The 16,235-nt window shown below is 37.2% G+C and overlaps 1 protein-coding gene across 1 annotated transcript in view; it reads left to right on the top strand.

The window, feature by feature from the left end:
* Nucleotides 1-16,235, top strand: part of NALCN (sodium leak channel, non-selective) — a 289,313-nt gene that overhangs the window by 202,262 nt on the left and 70,816 nt on the right. The window contains exons 15-16 of the mRNA XM_058548440.1: nt 2,246-2,382; nt 3,691-3,832. Coding sequence (XP_058404423.1) covers nt 2,246-2,382; nt 3,691-3,832 — 279 coding nt within the window. The remainder of the gene's footprint in view (nt 1-2,245; nt 2,383-3,690; nt 3,833-16,235) is intronic.

Genomic DNA, 16,235 nt, shown 5'->3' with positions numbered 1-16,235 from the left:
ATTGAAGACATTTAATTCTCATAATATATACATACCAGTCCTGGTAGGCCTAGAGCCCCAGTGTTGACTAACATAATCATGTCTAGCCGTTCTGCCCAAGACGTCTCTGGAAGTAGAAGTAACACCTTCATTTTTTTCTAATTTCTCTCTTTTCTCCTCAGCCTGTGCTCCCAGTATTTTGTTTGTATCTCAGCTAGAGTAGCTATTATATTTTTTATTGTCATTATCTGTTTATGTAACCATCTATCCATTATAATGTGGGCTCAGTGAGGGCAAATACTGTGTCTTAGTTATTTTTATATCCCCAGAATTTAGCATGGAACCTGGCCTATGAGATTTGATTTATAAGTGACTGCATCAATGTATAAAAAAATGAGTCAGCAAATGCATGAATTAAACACCTTATTTCTGCTCTATCTTCTCCGCCTGTCTTTGGCCTTATATAATTGCCTTTCTCTTTGGTGTAATTTAACATAGTAACTGCTTTTTCTTTTTCTGCATACTCAACTTAACCACTGACAAATATTTTTTACTAGTTATGCCAAGAAACTGTTGGAAAACAGATCTCTTCGTCATGAATCTCTTGGTTTCTACATGGAGCCATTGTTCTAATTGCCTGCATCTCATGGAAATGCTAGCAGTTTTTGTTTTGTGCCTTTGGGAGCTAATTCTTTATCACTGTCGTCATCATAACCATCAAATTATTGAGGACGTGCTGTGCTTGGTGTTCCACTTAGGGAGGCTGGGAGGCAATGAATAACACTGGCTCCTTCCCTAAATGAGATTACCACCTAAGACAGAAAACCAAAGATGAGCCACAAATTCAATAAGATGTACAAATGGCTAAGATAAAATATTTATATTATATAAAACAAAGTGTTAGAACAGTTTCTCTAGCAGAATGAGAAAAGAGGCACATTTTCTGAACTAGACATCAGGACATATAATCTCACTAAGAGCTCATAAAGCAGTCAGACAACTGAGCCACATATTGTTCTGAAATTAGGATGTTCCCCCGAAATGCAGTGCTCATGTTCTCTCTGGCCAGTCTGGATAGCTCCATATGGGTAGGGGGGAAGAGTTGCCACCTGTCTTCCAGCTATAAAAGCTTTCTCGGCCTCTCATGCTAATCTTTCCACAAACCCAAGACAGACTGTAATTATAAAGTCAAAGTGTACCCAGCGAGGGATACGAAGCTGGTGGCTTTGGAAACATGCTTCCCTATCCACACCAAAAAGGCTGCCTGGGCTAGGTGTACTCTTTGAACGGGATCAGTGTTCAAAGACGCAGTTTGGGGAGCCAGGACAGGAGACAGGATGGACGTGGAGAGGTTGATTCCAGTCTGGAGAGAGGTCTGAGAGGAGGGGAGTGGTCAGGAGACGTAAGGAAGGGCCGCAAGGGAATTCAGCCTTGGGAGGGGACGGGGTGGGAGCGAGAAAGTGGAGAAGCACACACCTCATGTTTCAGGCCAGAATCCTGCTGGCCAGATCCATCCTTCTGATGTCTCCTTAGCTCAGCATTGGCTCCGATTTGTGATATTAAGCCTCATCTTCCCGAAACCTAATTCATAGAAATATAAAAACTCTTATAGAAATAGAAATAGATAGATGATAGATAGATAGATAGATAGATAGATAGATAGATAGATAGATAAAGCCATTTGATTGTCATTTCTTGCAGAGATATTTTATGGCATGTAATGTAATAATTTCCAAGTATCTTTACAACTAAATAGAAATCTCCTGCTTTACATACCAAAAGTGTTTTTTCTATTTTGAGCTTTTCTTTTTAATCTGCTAGAAAAAATGACCAGTTTTCTTGACATTTTCCCTCTTTTCAAATATTACCACTTAGGATTTGCATTTATTTTTTATTCTTTTGATTTCTAATTCTGGCACGTATATTTATAAAACAAATTTTATTGTTTAAATATGTTAGTGATAATAAATAAGTTAACAGTAAAAAATAAGGTGAAAGGGGCTTATATTGGGGAATAAAATAATATAGATTTTTCTTCTCATTTTTTTTCTGGTTCAGTTTTTTGTTTAGTTTAGTCTCCGTTTTTTGTTTTCCTGGTGCTCAAAGTTTTAGCGCTCAGAGCAGCATAAAGCAGGTGATGGAAGGGTACTTGGTGGGTCTTTGCTGCCATCTACTGTTTCTTCATGTAACAACTCATTGTTTCTTGGATTCAAAAAATCTAATCGTCTCTAGATTCCCCCCTTTTCTTCTTTGTTTTTTTCTTTAGCTAAAGCAAAGTGAAGCAAATGCGGACACCAAAGAAAAGCTCCCTTTGCGCCTTCGAATCTTTGAAAAATTTCCTAACAGACCGCAAATGGTGAAAATCTCAAAGCTTCCTTCCGATTTTACAGTTCCTAAAATCAGGTATTAAAGTATTTCTTTAATTGTACATCTCAAATACATTGTAAAAGATTCATCTTGAATCTGATTCAGCCCCTCTTTCAGACTCATGTGGATGTGGTTCTTTTTTCTATTTTTAAGTTATCCATAGTTCTACTCTCTCTACCTGTTTTTAAAACCATTGACCCCTTTCAGCAATGTATTCGGAGCAGAGCCATTTGACAACTGTGTTAGCCAAGGCAAGAAGGCTGCTTCCCACTGCTTCCTGAGATGCTCCTCAGGGATTTGACTTCCCAGGTAACTGGCGAAGGTGCTGGAGGTTGCAGAGAGGGCAGGCAGACAGCAGCCTCTGACCCTCAACCATGTAAGGATAAAATTGCCTCTGTGACCCTTCTATTTTCAAGTAAATAGACAAGCTGCCACTGACCAGATTTCTGTACTACTGTAACAACCTCTGTTTAGACTGCCATGTCTGATTACAATATAATTTGTCTCCTACTTTTTAGAAGAAGAACTATGGCATTTTCCACTCATACTAATTTGATTTTCTACCACTTTGCCCTCCAGTTAAGCCGTTGCATAGAAGATGCTTTAAAACACTTATTTTTAATAATTAAAGGAAATTCTTTCAGTTATAACTCAAAAAATACTAATAGAGCCAGAATAATATGAAATATGACATTTTTATGTAACTAGTTTTAAAAACAATTTTATGGTAGGATTATAAAAGTATGAGACTGGATATGGTGCCATAATATTTAAAATTCAAATGGAAATATATTTGCATTTCTGATTTTAAGAAAATCCAGAATTTGAAACCTGAAAATATGAAGTATAAAAGAGCCATAAATTAGATTCAAGATTAGTGGTTATTTGAAAAGATGTTATTTGAATTCTCACCATGCTTTGGAGATCAGATGAAGTAAGTTTCTTTTGAGTTATTTTGGGTCTTTCAATGTAAGATTATCTCTCAAGGATTCTTATGATGAGTGGAAGTTCAGAGAGGTGAACTAATTCTTTAAAGGGGAAAAAAAATATCTTATTACCTCAATAGGATTAAAAAATACCATCAATTACTGAATATTATTGCTTAAAAGTTATTCCAGGGACATTACTTTTTTTAAACAGGAATGACTGAAGATTCAGAAAGCTTTCTCTAAATTAATTATTTTAGTAACTGAATGTAAACACCATTCTTGGTATGATGTGCCTTGTTTTCTGTGAACTTTTGTCATTGCGTTATCTTAGCTCAAGCAAACACTTCATTGCAAAATGTCATCATTGTTCCATTTCATTAGTAATACTTGATGTATGTGTACTTCGTTTGCAAAGGGAGAGTTTTATGAAGCAGTTTATCGACCGCCAGCAACAGGACACTTGCTGCCTCTTACGAAGCTTGCCGTCGGCCTCGTCCTCGTCGTGCGATCACTCCAAACGGTCTGCCATTGAAGACAACAAATACATTGACCAAAAAGTAAGAATCAATGTCTCAAATTACCACATTTTTCTTAAGCGTGTATGTTAGAGAAAAGAACCCCATAACTGCGTGGCGTCCTGAAATCTAATGTCTCAGGAGAATAATGAAGAAAATGATTATATTTGTTGAAGAAATGGCTAAACTTAACATTTGTAAATTTATGAATTTAAGTTTTGCGTTTCTACAAGTCAGCTTTTGAGCTGTGCCATGTAGCAGCCATGTGACTTTGAATAGGTCGAGAGCCTCCCCAAACCTGTATTTTTGTCACGTGCCCAAGGAAGGGCTCTGATCTCTAAGGTGCGGCCCAGGTTTAAGGGTGGCCTGTATGTTGCCTTCTGCAAGATACCATGCTTATTCCAGTTATTACGCCAGGGAGGATAACCAGAGCAAGTTTCTCTAAAATCGGTCAAAATAACTACCATTTACTGAGTGCTTAGTATGCAGTAGGAATTATCTCTGTACATTATCTTGCTCATATTCTAATTTACCTATTTCTTTACCATTTGAAAAGTAGAAGGGAATTTTTTTTCTCAGATTCCACAGTTAGAAAATGAAAAATCAGGGGCCAGCCCCGTGGTGTAGTGGTTAAGTTCATCACGTTCTACTTTGGCGGCCCAGGTTCTCAGGTTCAGTTCCTGGGCATGGACCTACACCACTTGTCAGCCACGCTGTGGCGGCGACCCACATATAAAGTAGAAGAATATTGGCACAGATGTTAGCTTAGGGTTAATCTTCCTCAAGCAAAAAAATGACGAAGATTGGCAACAGATGTTAGCTCAGAGCTAATCTTCCTCAGCAAAAAAAAAAAAAGAAAAGAAAATGAAAGATCAATAACAGAGTTTGTAAAAGAGATTAAAGATGAGAGTTTGCATAAGCATCCAATTCACTTGCAAGTGTTTCACTTTAAAAGTCTTGGTTTACTTTTTATTCCTTTGAATTGTTACTGCCTTTTTTCTGTTGCTTATAATCAAATACACATTTCTCTGTTATCGTGTGAAAACAAAATACCAACTTCATCCTCTGAGATTCTCTGTCTCTCCCCGGTCTTCCCCACCCACAAGAGTTAGACTTCCAGAACACCTTGGCTCTTTTCTCTCATCCTTCTTTTCCCCCTCCCTAAGTGAAACTTGAACTTCTCCCCGTCTCTCTCCCCAGTTCCTTGGTTCTCTGCTGCAGACCAGTGATTTTGTTCTCAGTTACTATGGTGATGGTTTCCTTTGCAGGATGTCTCTATTTGTTCAAGGATTTTCATTGATTAATTTTCTTTCAGTCATTTACACATATTGTTTCTCCGTGTTATAGATTCCAAGATTGTAGATGGCAAGCCTGATGCCAGTGTCCTGTTTTTTTTCTTTTGAAAGTAATTAGATGTTTTTTTGGTCGTTGCTTGGTTGGTTGGTTTTCTGGTTTCTTTTGGGAAGTTCGTAAGACTTTCTATATATCTTTGGAGTTCAGAAACTTTCCCAGGATATATTTTGTATATCTTTTCTCATCTGGACTGCGCAAACTGGGGAGTCTTTTCAGCTTGTAAACCAAGATATTTGTTAAGAAAGTTTTCATTAATTATTTGTTCAGTTATTACTTTTCTATCTGCTCCTTTTTCACTCCTACTTTTCCCTTAGGATTGCCATCTCTCAGTTTTTATTCTGTGCTTTGAGATATCTGTTCTGCTTCATCTTCCAGGCCACTAATTTGATCTCAACTGAGATCATCCTTTGCTTTTAAATTTTAAGTGAAAAATCATGAAACGTGTGTTTGTGTGCATTTGCACATGTGCACACAGTACTCTTAACTCTCCTTAAAGACTTTTACTCTTTTTTAAAAATTATTATTAAACTTGTCACAGCTCTTCTCCACGGTTATATTTCATTCAATGTTGTGTACAGGGCATGGGAGCAAAAGTTCTTATGTCAGTGGATAATCAAGTGGGAGGATAATGGCCTGGTTTCAGCCCATCAGTCTGAAATTGCATTTTCCTTGCTAGAACACAGATTATGTATTTTTAAAATTTATTTCAAAAGCAGACCTGAAGCGAGAGATGTGGGGGAACCCCCAGGCTGGGCTTGGTTCTGATCAGCTAACTCCAGGAAGAGTACCCAGAGCTGATATCATTTGTGCTCAACGTGACAAATGCACAACATGCTTTGTTAAATCCCTAGTAACAAGGTCCTACTGGAAACACAAAATTGAAACCTTGGTCTATGAAAATTTATTTTCTCCATAAAAGGAAACATGATGTCTCTTAAATTTCCTGAACAGAATATTTTGAAATCGGCAAGGAAAAAAATAAAAAGATTCTTGGTAGGTGTGGTGGGTGGCGGGTGGGGGAGGAGTCTAAGGGGAATTTGGCGCACGCTTTGTGTGCTCACCATCATCCCTCCCAGGGATGATGATCTCTGTATTGGGTTAGGTCAAAGAACCTCAGATGCCGTTTCTGACTTGTCTAATGTCCTTATATTTTTGTGGCTTCTTTTTATCTTCTCATTTAACGGTTATTTTGAACTAACTGAAAGTCAGATAACAATTTTTATAGTTTTATTCTGTAATCTTACACTTGAGCCTCTCTCGTGATCTCCTAGAGTATAATGAACTAGCAAAGACGCTGCTCCTCAGTGGTGTCCAAGTCACTCAGCATCTAAAAGAGACTAGAATTTTTGAAGCTTGCAGGCAGTCCTCCATCTATAAGATCGGTTGATTGAAACACACAATACGTGATCTTATACAAGGAAAATTATCAGTGATGGTTAGGTTGCCCTTCATCCCAGGTAAGCCTAGTTGGCCCATATGTAGATAAACTGTGGTCGCAATAATACTGTTTATCACCTTACGGCCTTCATTATCTGGATAAATGCTCCAATTCAGAAAGTGCGATGTAGAGAACATATTTTCTCTTCATTTCAGCAGCACCTACCTGATCGTGGCAGCAGTAAGGAGACTTACCAGTGCTGCCTTCCGTTCGTAAAGCTTTGACTTTATTTGGGTTGCCAGAAAAGTAGACTTAACAATTCCTTTCAGGATCCACTGTTTCCGGCTTCAGCTCCCATCAGTTCCTGGCCGTCTTCATGAGTACTTGGGATTTGTCATCCTTCTTGAGTGCCATTGGGCCAGGGAAACCCAAAACAGAGACTCTCACATGATGAATTTCAGCGGTGAGGATGTAAGGGAAGCAGAATCAAAGAGAAGATAGTCTGGTATTTGTATTTTTAAATATGGCAAGCCTTTTTCTTGCCATATTTAGGCAAGAAATCCATATCTAGGATTTTTATTAAGAAACCCTAAAGCCCCTTAAAATAAATACATTAACACACAACAAAAGTCTTGAACAGAGATGATACCACTGTTAGCCTCCCTGGTAAAGTATTTTTCATCTAGCACTTGAAAATTTCTGTTACAATCCCAATTGCCTTTGGAAATGCCAGTCAGTGTCAAGTGGATGGCACGGTCCTTCACGCCACATGAAGAACCTCTCCCAGCACCAAGTAATGCAAATTGAGGCTGTTCTCCTTAAAGAGCGGTAAGAAATAAAAAGAAAATGAGACGCTGTCTTCTCGGTGATTCTCATAACATGAAAAAATGAGCAATAAAATAAAACTTTTCCCTTAATGATTACCTGTAAGGAGACACTTCTGACTCCCACTGCACTAGAGGGAAGCACTTGTCTGTTGCCAAGGAAAACACTGAGTCCCCAGGAACCTGAAGATCACAAGTTAAAGAAAAAAAAAATCCTGACAACAAAAGGTGGGGGTGTTTTTTGATTAAACAATGCAGGAAACACGAAAGCATGTGTTAGGCAAGATTTTCTCCAAGTAATTACCCTGGCTTTGAACAACCATCAGTAATTCCCATGGCAACCTTGCTTTGCAGAGACCATGTTTTTAAAAATAGCCCTGTTTGATTACCTTTATCACATAGCCTGAAATGCCTGTCCTTCTCCCTGTAAACAAGGAGCAAACAAAAATGTAAAATCTCTAAGCCGCGGTTGCAGATCCTAAAGGACAAAGACGGGAAACAGCGTTTTCCCTCTACTCCCTTGCAATGAATGGCTGCCCTTCCAGACTCCACAGAAATGGTGTTCCAGAGGGCTAATTCCCACACTCCTTCCCCCTCTCACTCCCACACTGGGGGCACCCACCAGGGGTTCCCTCTCTTCCTGTTTAAAGGATAAACCTGCATATCCTGAGAGGAGTTTTTCTAAGTTCCAACCCGAAGGAAATCAGGCAATGGTTTTCTACTCATTTTTTGACCGTATGATTGAAATTAAACCCTAGGTTTCTTCAGTAGAGTGCTTGTGAATAAACCGAGTCCTGAACGTGGCTTTCCAGTAACCCTGGTAATAACAGCAGCCCACTCAGTCTTCAGAAGTGAATCATCTCCTCCAAGTCAAGGTCTCCACCACGGTTGGATGTGGGCACTCTCCCTGCTCTCTGGCTGAGCTCCCTCATCTTTCGGCCCTGCTGTCCTGGTTGATGTGCCATTTCTGGAGTCAGAACCTACAGTGTCAGGAAACGTGAGGGAACCTCACAGACCCACGTTAGCCTGAGACAGATGGAGGGATGAGGGCTGTCCCAGCCACCTCTTGAGCTCCTGCACTTCCTAGTACAGTATGGGAACCTGTATGATAAAGAACAGTGAATTTTTTTCCAACAATAGGGCAATGTCTGCTCTCTCTTACCTGCCTCCTTTCTGCTAAGCATATAGCAAGTTCCGTAATAAACCCTCACAATTAACGCTAACCCATGAACAAAATAAGGAGGAAAATGATACAAGTAATTGCTATGTTTTGTTTACCCTTTTCATTTCCCTAAGTCTTCAACGTCCACTCAGTCATTCAACAAACTTTTATGGAACACTTGTTATTCACCTGGCACTCTTCTGGGCTGTGGGAATTCAACAGTGAGCAAGATATCTCTGCCTTTTAGAAGCATTAGTCTAACAGGGAGAAACACAGGTAAATAGATGAAAGTAGAAAGTATTACAGGAACATGAGACAGGACCCACTAAGTCCTTTTTACAGGAGCAGGAAGATTGAGCGAAGGTGCTCCAGGCGGAGAGGGAAGCGTGTGGAAAGGCACAGAAAGCATAATGTGCTTGACAAGAACTGCTTGTGAGAAGCAGAGTAGAATAGTGATTAAGACTATTAAGTGATGTAGGTTCCAGTCCTCATCTATAAAATAGAGATAATTCTTATTTCCAAGGTTTCTTATGAGAATTAAATAATATATGTTAAATGGTTAGCGTCGTGCCTGGCATAGCATATGTTACATGCCTATCATCCCAGGTAAGAAAGGTTACTGACATTAAAGCATACTGTGAAGTCAGACTCAGCAAATACACTTATGTTCATCAGTCAAGACAAAAGACAGTTACATAAACAAATTAACCTTCAGATGTAACAGTCTGGTTGAGCACAATGTATTAATTACTGATTTATTTTCCTTATCATCCATGACGCTGATTTTTTTTTGTCTGATTTTTGATGATATTTCAGTTACTACCCCCATTGTCTACCTGGTGTCTTAAAATCTCAAGAAGTAAATTAAATTGTTCTGGAAAGATTTACTCTTCACAAAGCCTTGTTGATTGCCGTGCAGCATTTTATAATTCTCTATGTGATTATAGAGTGTTTGATGATTTGTTCCAGTAACTCTGCACGTAGCAAGTTACTCAGGCTGATCTATAATTTCCAGGATGATGATTTACTCACCTAAAGAAAGAGAACAACTGTTTTCATCTTTAGGGCTTTTACTCTTCTGACAGAATTTTCTAAAATGATAGCTTAGCATCTCTGCAATGCCATTCAAGACATATCTCTAGGAGGGGAGTGGGAAGTTACATGAGCCCACCGCCTAACCAGGGGCTGTAGCGTGAAGATGCAGGGTAGTGTGTTCCGAGGAAGGGGAGACGTGGTGTTCATCAAATACGAAAACCCTACGCACTTCTCTCTTTAGCATAAAAATGCTGAAGTAGATAATTGGTTGCCCATTTATTCACACTAATGGAGAGGAAACAAAAAAATACATAGTACAAATGCAAACCTTTTTTTTGTTTTTATTGATCTTTGCATTATGTTTTTGAGCTCAAATCAAAATGCGGCTGCGTTTGAGTGCGCGTTCCTTCATTGACAGTCGTTTACTGAGGACCTTTACACGTGAACGGTGGGCTGGGTCCTGGGTGAAAAACACATTTTACTGCTTTCAACTACCATGAGAGTAGGAATTCTCTGTCAATGATTCTTTTGGCAGAATATCTAATTGTGTAATCATTTTTAGTTTGGGATTATATGTACATAATTTGTTTGCATTCTTTAGGTGTACATTCAGTGAGAGCCAAAAGTAAACCAGTCTAGGACGGAGAATCTTTTATAGGTAGTAGAGAAGGTTTTTAATCAAGAGTTTTGGTACCGTTTCCAAAACAGATATCAGAGAGCTGAGAGTTGCAGCTAAATCTATCTTTGAAATTACATTTAGCTCTACAGTCATGAGGCAAATAACGACGTTTCGGTCAACAGCGGACCACATATACAACAGTAGTCCCATAAGATTAGTACCGTAAAGCCTAGGTGTGTAGTAGGCTATAACATCTAAGTTTGTGTAAGTACACGCTATGATGTTCACACAATGACGAAATTGTCTAACACTGCATTTCTCAGAACATGTCCCCATCGTTAAACAAAGCATAACTGTATTTTTTAACATTCTTCTCTTTTGAGTATAGTTGTCCTTGTGAGTTTTATTTCCCATTAAGTGATAGACAGTCTCAATGTGTTATAGTTGTTGCTGCTGCCGATGTTCTGTCATTTGGACCTGAAGTTCAAATACAATTGAATCATAATTGGAGACCAAGGACTGCTCCCTTGTATTATCAGAGTGCCGTGGATTTTAAATTCACAAACAGCTGCGTGGCTAAAAGCATCTGGCATTTTCTCCCAGAATCATAAATCTGCTCATCTTTTTTTTTTTTATCTCTGTAGATTTTCAGTCTTTGTCTTTCTGTTTATATGAGCTATGACCATAAAGTCATTTTGTCTTTTACTTCTATAATTGAAAATCTACCTAGCATGTATTATAGTTTCTTACCTGTAAGCTCTGTGTATTAGACATATCTAATTTTTTTCAATAATTGAAGATACTGGTTTTCCCTGATTCTCTGCATCATCAGTTATCATTATACTAGTCCATCTGGTGTGTAAGGTGTCAGAGATTTTCCCAAATCTACAGTGACACAGGCTACTGCTTTGGTGACTAAAGCATCGTCACAAAATGCAAGTGCAAAGAAGTCAAGCCAATTAAGTTTCCAATCATTTTATTTTCTACTTTTACAAGATTTTTCTATATACCAAGTGAGTCAATGCATTTCAAAATAAGCAGTCCTCCTTTGTGATTTTTACCTGATTCACGTTTGTTATTTCAAGGATTCACTTCATAAGAAAATAAGGATTGTCTTCTTAAGATTCATTTCATAAGAATGTAGAGTATTAATAAATTTATTCACTCTTCAAATACATTTCAAGAACCAACGATGCACAGTGCTAGACAATGGAGGAAAATGTCGTGGACAAGGGATACACCGTCCTAATCATATGGCACTTACGATCTAGTGGAATTCACAGAAAGGGAAAGATGTTTCACACACAGAGCAGGGATCCACGTGTGCTAGGTTCATAAGGCCCTAAAGATTTGGTGTGTGTGTGTACATAAGAATTTATATATATATATATATTTTAACTTTTATGCCTGGTGTTTTTCAGAGTTCAGAATTTATAATGTTAAAATAACGTAAGACCAGAAATCTTGACCCATCATCTAAAACTCCCTTTTCGCAAAATTCACATCTAAGACATATGTCAAAACTTCATAACATGACATTATAATGGCATTCACCTTTCTATACGTTGTAATATGACATTTTAATCTTGCTGCCACCTACATTAATCACCTTTCCAAGCATAATGTAGTTTCCATAAAAAGTTTATTTTATAGAAACATCTTGCTGTACACATGATCTGTCATATGCACTTTGGGATTAATTTTCAGTTCACAGATGCATGAAAAATTCAAATACAGACAAATCAGGTACCTACCACTTTCAACCTATGTAATTTTAAGTAATTGCTTATTTCCAATTACTGTATTTTATGTGGGAGACTTAATAAAGTGGCTCATTACAGTAATTGCACTACATCTTTCTAGCAGAAATGACATTCATCAAGCCCTGTTCGTTGGACCGTGATTTTGTGCTTTATGGTCATGTGTTTTTATAAACACTTTCCCATTTATCATCAATCTGTTAATATTTTCAAAGTGAGAAAAGAAAAATGAGGCCTCAAACTTTTTCCCAGTTATAAACAGAAATGTATTGTTAACAACTCCAAATCAAAAAAGTTAGTCAAATACTTAGGATATTTGCAGTTTTCTTTCTCAAATAAATATTGATGGCTTCATTTTGATGGGGATTACTGGAGTGAAACTACAGTTCTCAGATCTAAGTACTGCAGCACCCCAGAGGGATCTAATATTCCTTGACAGGTCTGCGCTTACTCCCAAGTGATTGAATACATTGAATTAATATTCTGGTTAATTGAAAGTTGTAACAGATCCCTGACTTTAAGGAATCAATAAATCTAAAATATAAATACTATAACCATGGTGGTTTTAATGGGTTAGGGAAGTTCATTGATCTCTTTTAGTACTTCAGGGTGGTTATTCTGAAAATCAATTATGCCTGTATAGAACAGGGGTAAAAATGGCTGGTTTAGATTTTGCAGTAGGATTTGGGATAAATAAGAACTTGTTATATGTGTGAACCAAATCTTTCAAGTCAAGCAGACACTGTTTGATTGCAGTATAGTTTGGAAAATGCTTTTTTAATACTGTTAAGCCTAGGGACATTTTACATAGACATCATGATATAGTGAAAAGATTTGAACACTGAAACTGTACAGTCTAGAGTTATAATCGTAATTCTGCAATTTATTATCTGAGTAATCTTAGACAACTTATTTTCCATGAACCTCAGATTTCTTATCTGTAAAAGAGGGATAATATTACCTACCTATGAGGATTCATTTGAAGATTAAGTTTAAAATATATATATAACATCTCCACGTGATCAAAGAGCCAAGAAAATTAATAAAGATTTAGAGGATTTGAAATGTAGTTGACCAGTTTCATGTAATGGGCAGTTCTTCATTCAATGACTAGAGACTACACATTCTGATTCAAGAACACACGAATGATTTATAAAACATGCCCACTTACGGTACCACAAAAGAATTCTAAATATATACCAAATTAGTATCCTAGAGAAGACATTGTTTGACCAAAATGTAATGAAATTAGAAACCAAATGACAACCACAAAAAACACTCACACATTTTGAAATTTGAAAACTACCTTTAAATAATTTGGGAGGCATGGAAGAACTCACAAGGGAAAGAAAAAGTCTAGAACTGAAAAATAGTGAACACATATATATCAAACTTGTGAGAAGTAGCTAAAAGCATTTTTAGAGGGAAAATTATTGCCTTGAATCAATATTTAGTAAAGGAATAAAGTCTGACCTTAATCTTCCAAGTATTCAACTCAAATATTTAGAAAAATATCAACCAAAAAAAAAAAACAAAACACTATGACAGCAGAAGGAAATAAATAATAAACATAAAAGTAGATATTAATCAAATGGGGGAAAAAGAAGCAAAAGATAATATCAATAAAACTAAAATTTTGTTCTTTGAAAAGACTAATAAAAGTGATAAATCTGCATCAAAATTCAACAAGGAAAATGAAGGAGCCTTCTGGAAAGTTGACAGAGGCATAGGCATAGTTTTTGAATCTCCTTGAATTCCCACAGTAAAGTAAACAGAATACCTAGATAACAAAACCAAAAACCCATAGACAACATTTACAAAGAAACTATGTAATCAACAAACCCTAAATACAAGCAGGTGCAGACAAACCAATAGCTACATGAGCTACATAGCGTCTTAGTCTGTCTGGGCTCCTATAACAAAATTCCGTAGACTGGATGGCTTAAACAATAAACATTTATTTCTCACAGTTCTGGAGGCTGGGAAGTCCAAGATCAAGGTGCCAACAGATTCAGTGTCTGGTTCCTCTTCCTGGTTCACAGATGGCTGCCTTCTTGCTGTGTCCTCACATGGCAGAAAGAGGAAGAGCTCTGGTCTCTTCCTCTTGTTTTAAGGACACTCATCCCATCATGGGGGCTCTATCCTCATGACTTCACCTAAACCTAATTGCCTCCCAAAGGCCCCATCTCCTCATACCATCACATTGGGAGTTAGGGCTTCAACATATGAATTTGGGGGGATATAAGCAATCAGTCAGTAACATGTGGAGTTACTGGGGAAGAAGCCAGGGTTAGTTACAGGGCATCTAATGGTTCTGGGAACAGGAAGACACCCTCTTACCTCCACACTGAAGAAAAACATCCAGGAGTAGGATCAAAATTGAACGAGCTGGTGACAAGAGTGATAAAGGAACAAGCAGATCCAGATAAAATTGATGGTGTCAGGGGGGAGTGGGAACAGAGCCAGGAAATCCCAGAAAGAAAGCTGCCATATCTAGTCACTGGATTAAAACAAGAGAAGAGGAAGCTCTGAAGTTAGAAGAGAAATACTGAACTATTTAGGAAAACTAATTTTGCATAAAGATGAGCAACAGAAAATTATCAAAATCAAGTTCCCTACAAAAGTTATAAGAAAAAAAGAATGAGCAGAATACTGGCCCTGTACGTAGTGAAAGCATGCCATAAAGACATGCCCACAAAGAACTCAAACTGTAGCATACTATTGCAAAATGAGTTAAAAGACATTACAGATTACCCAAGATCAGAATAGCAACATAAATATGAATTAGAAAAACTCATACATGAGATGCTAGAACTAGGAGAGAATTATAAATAAAAGCAACGAGACTAAACTAGAAGGAACATAAACTGATTACATACATTAGCTGATGCCTTAAGTGAAATAGAAAGTGAAGAGGAAATTTTAAGAAATCAGAAAGAGATGAAAATAATTTGAAAGAAAGTGACAAATTGAAGAAAGTCAAAGAAGGTCCAATATCTAGTGATAGAAATCCCGAAAGAAGAAAACCAAAGCAATAGAATAGAACAAATACTAAACTTTCTGAAATATAAAAAGATTTGTAACTACATATTGAAAGCATACACCATGTACCTGAAAATATCAACCATGAATGACCACAAGTAAGACATATTCCAGACACGTTACAGGACTTGAAATTAAAAAAAAAAATTAATATCTAGCCGAAAATGAACAAGTGATTATTATAAAGAAAAAAACATTAGATTACCATCACTTTTAAGCAGTAATGCTGTATGTCAGAAGAACTTAGAGTAACGCATATAGGATACCTAGGGAGAGAATATGTGAGCCAGGTTTTTTATATCGAGGAAAACTGATGAGTTTACAGGGACAATAAAAACTATTATCAAGATATAAGAATGTAAGTAATGTATGATATAAGTAATATTGTACCTGTGAGCCTTTCCTGAGGAAATTACTGAAAAACATACTTCAGACAACCAAAATGAACTGCAGAAGTGACTCTAAGATATTGACATAAGAACTGGTGGTGAGCATTCAAGATATAATTTTGTGTAGAGTACATGAGGATTAAAATGAAGACTAAAACATGTAATAGCTATTTGCTCTGCTAAGATGAGTAAAGTACAAGTATACATATGAGAGAGGGGAATGGGGAGAATATATGCAGACACTTTAAAAATATGCATTAGTTGCATTGTTATGTTAGAATAGGTATTGTAATTCTGAGACCACTGTCTATGAAATGTAAACTAAAACTAATGAGTAATTATGAGATAGTCTAGTTCTGTCATCCCCCGTGTCCTTGCATCAAGAGTCTTGATGTGTGAGGAAAAAAAGAGAAGACGTTAGGCAAAAACCCTGTGTCCTGAATTTAAATTGAAAATATCAGGATAAACTCAGGCAAAGTCCTCAAAACAATGACCAACTCAGTAGCAATGAGTATCCCCCACTGGAGTCTAGATTATGTTCTTGAAACACCATTTCTCAATAAATAAACCAGGGCTTCCTGGAGAAAATTGTTGATTTGGAATAGGAAGCATACAAGATGAGCTTGGAACATCTTGTCATACTTGAGAACGAGGAAGCTTTGCCAAAACCTACTAGAATCGTGTCAAAAAAACCTGTGGGCCAAACTTGAAAACAGCTCCCAGTGAGCACAGTTGGGATAATTTGACCTACAAGAAGGATGATAATTGTAATAGATTGAAACCAATTGAATATGTTTAAATCCTTGAGTTCATAATGACATTTTTTTTAATTTTTTGTTTATTGCAGTAACATTGAATAATGACATTTTTAAAGTAGTAATTG

Source organism: Diceros bicornis, chromosome 9 (genome assembly GCF_020826845.1).
Source record: "Diceros bicornis minor isolate mBicDic1 chromosome 9, mDicBic1.mat.cur, whole genome shotgun sequence".
Classification (NCBI taxonomy): domain Eukaryota; kingdom Metazoa; phylum Chordata; class Mammalia; order Perissodactyla; family Rhinocerotidae; genus Diceros; species Diceros bicornis.
The sequence above is the reverse complement of the archived record's forward strand: the minus strand, read 5'-3'. Positions and strand labels throughout refer to the sequence as shown.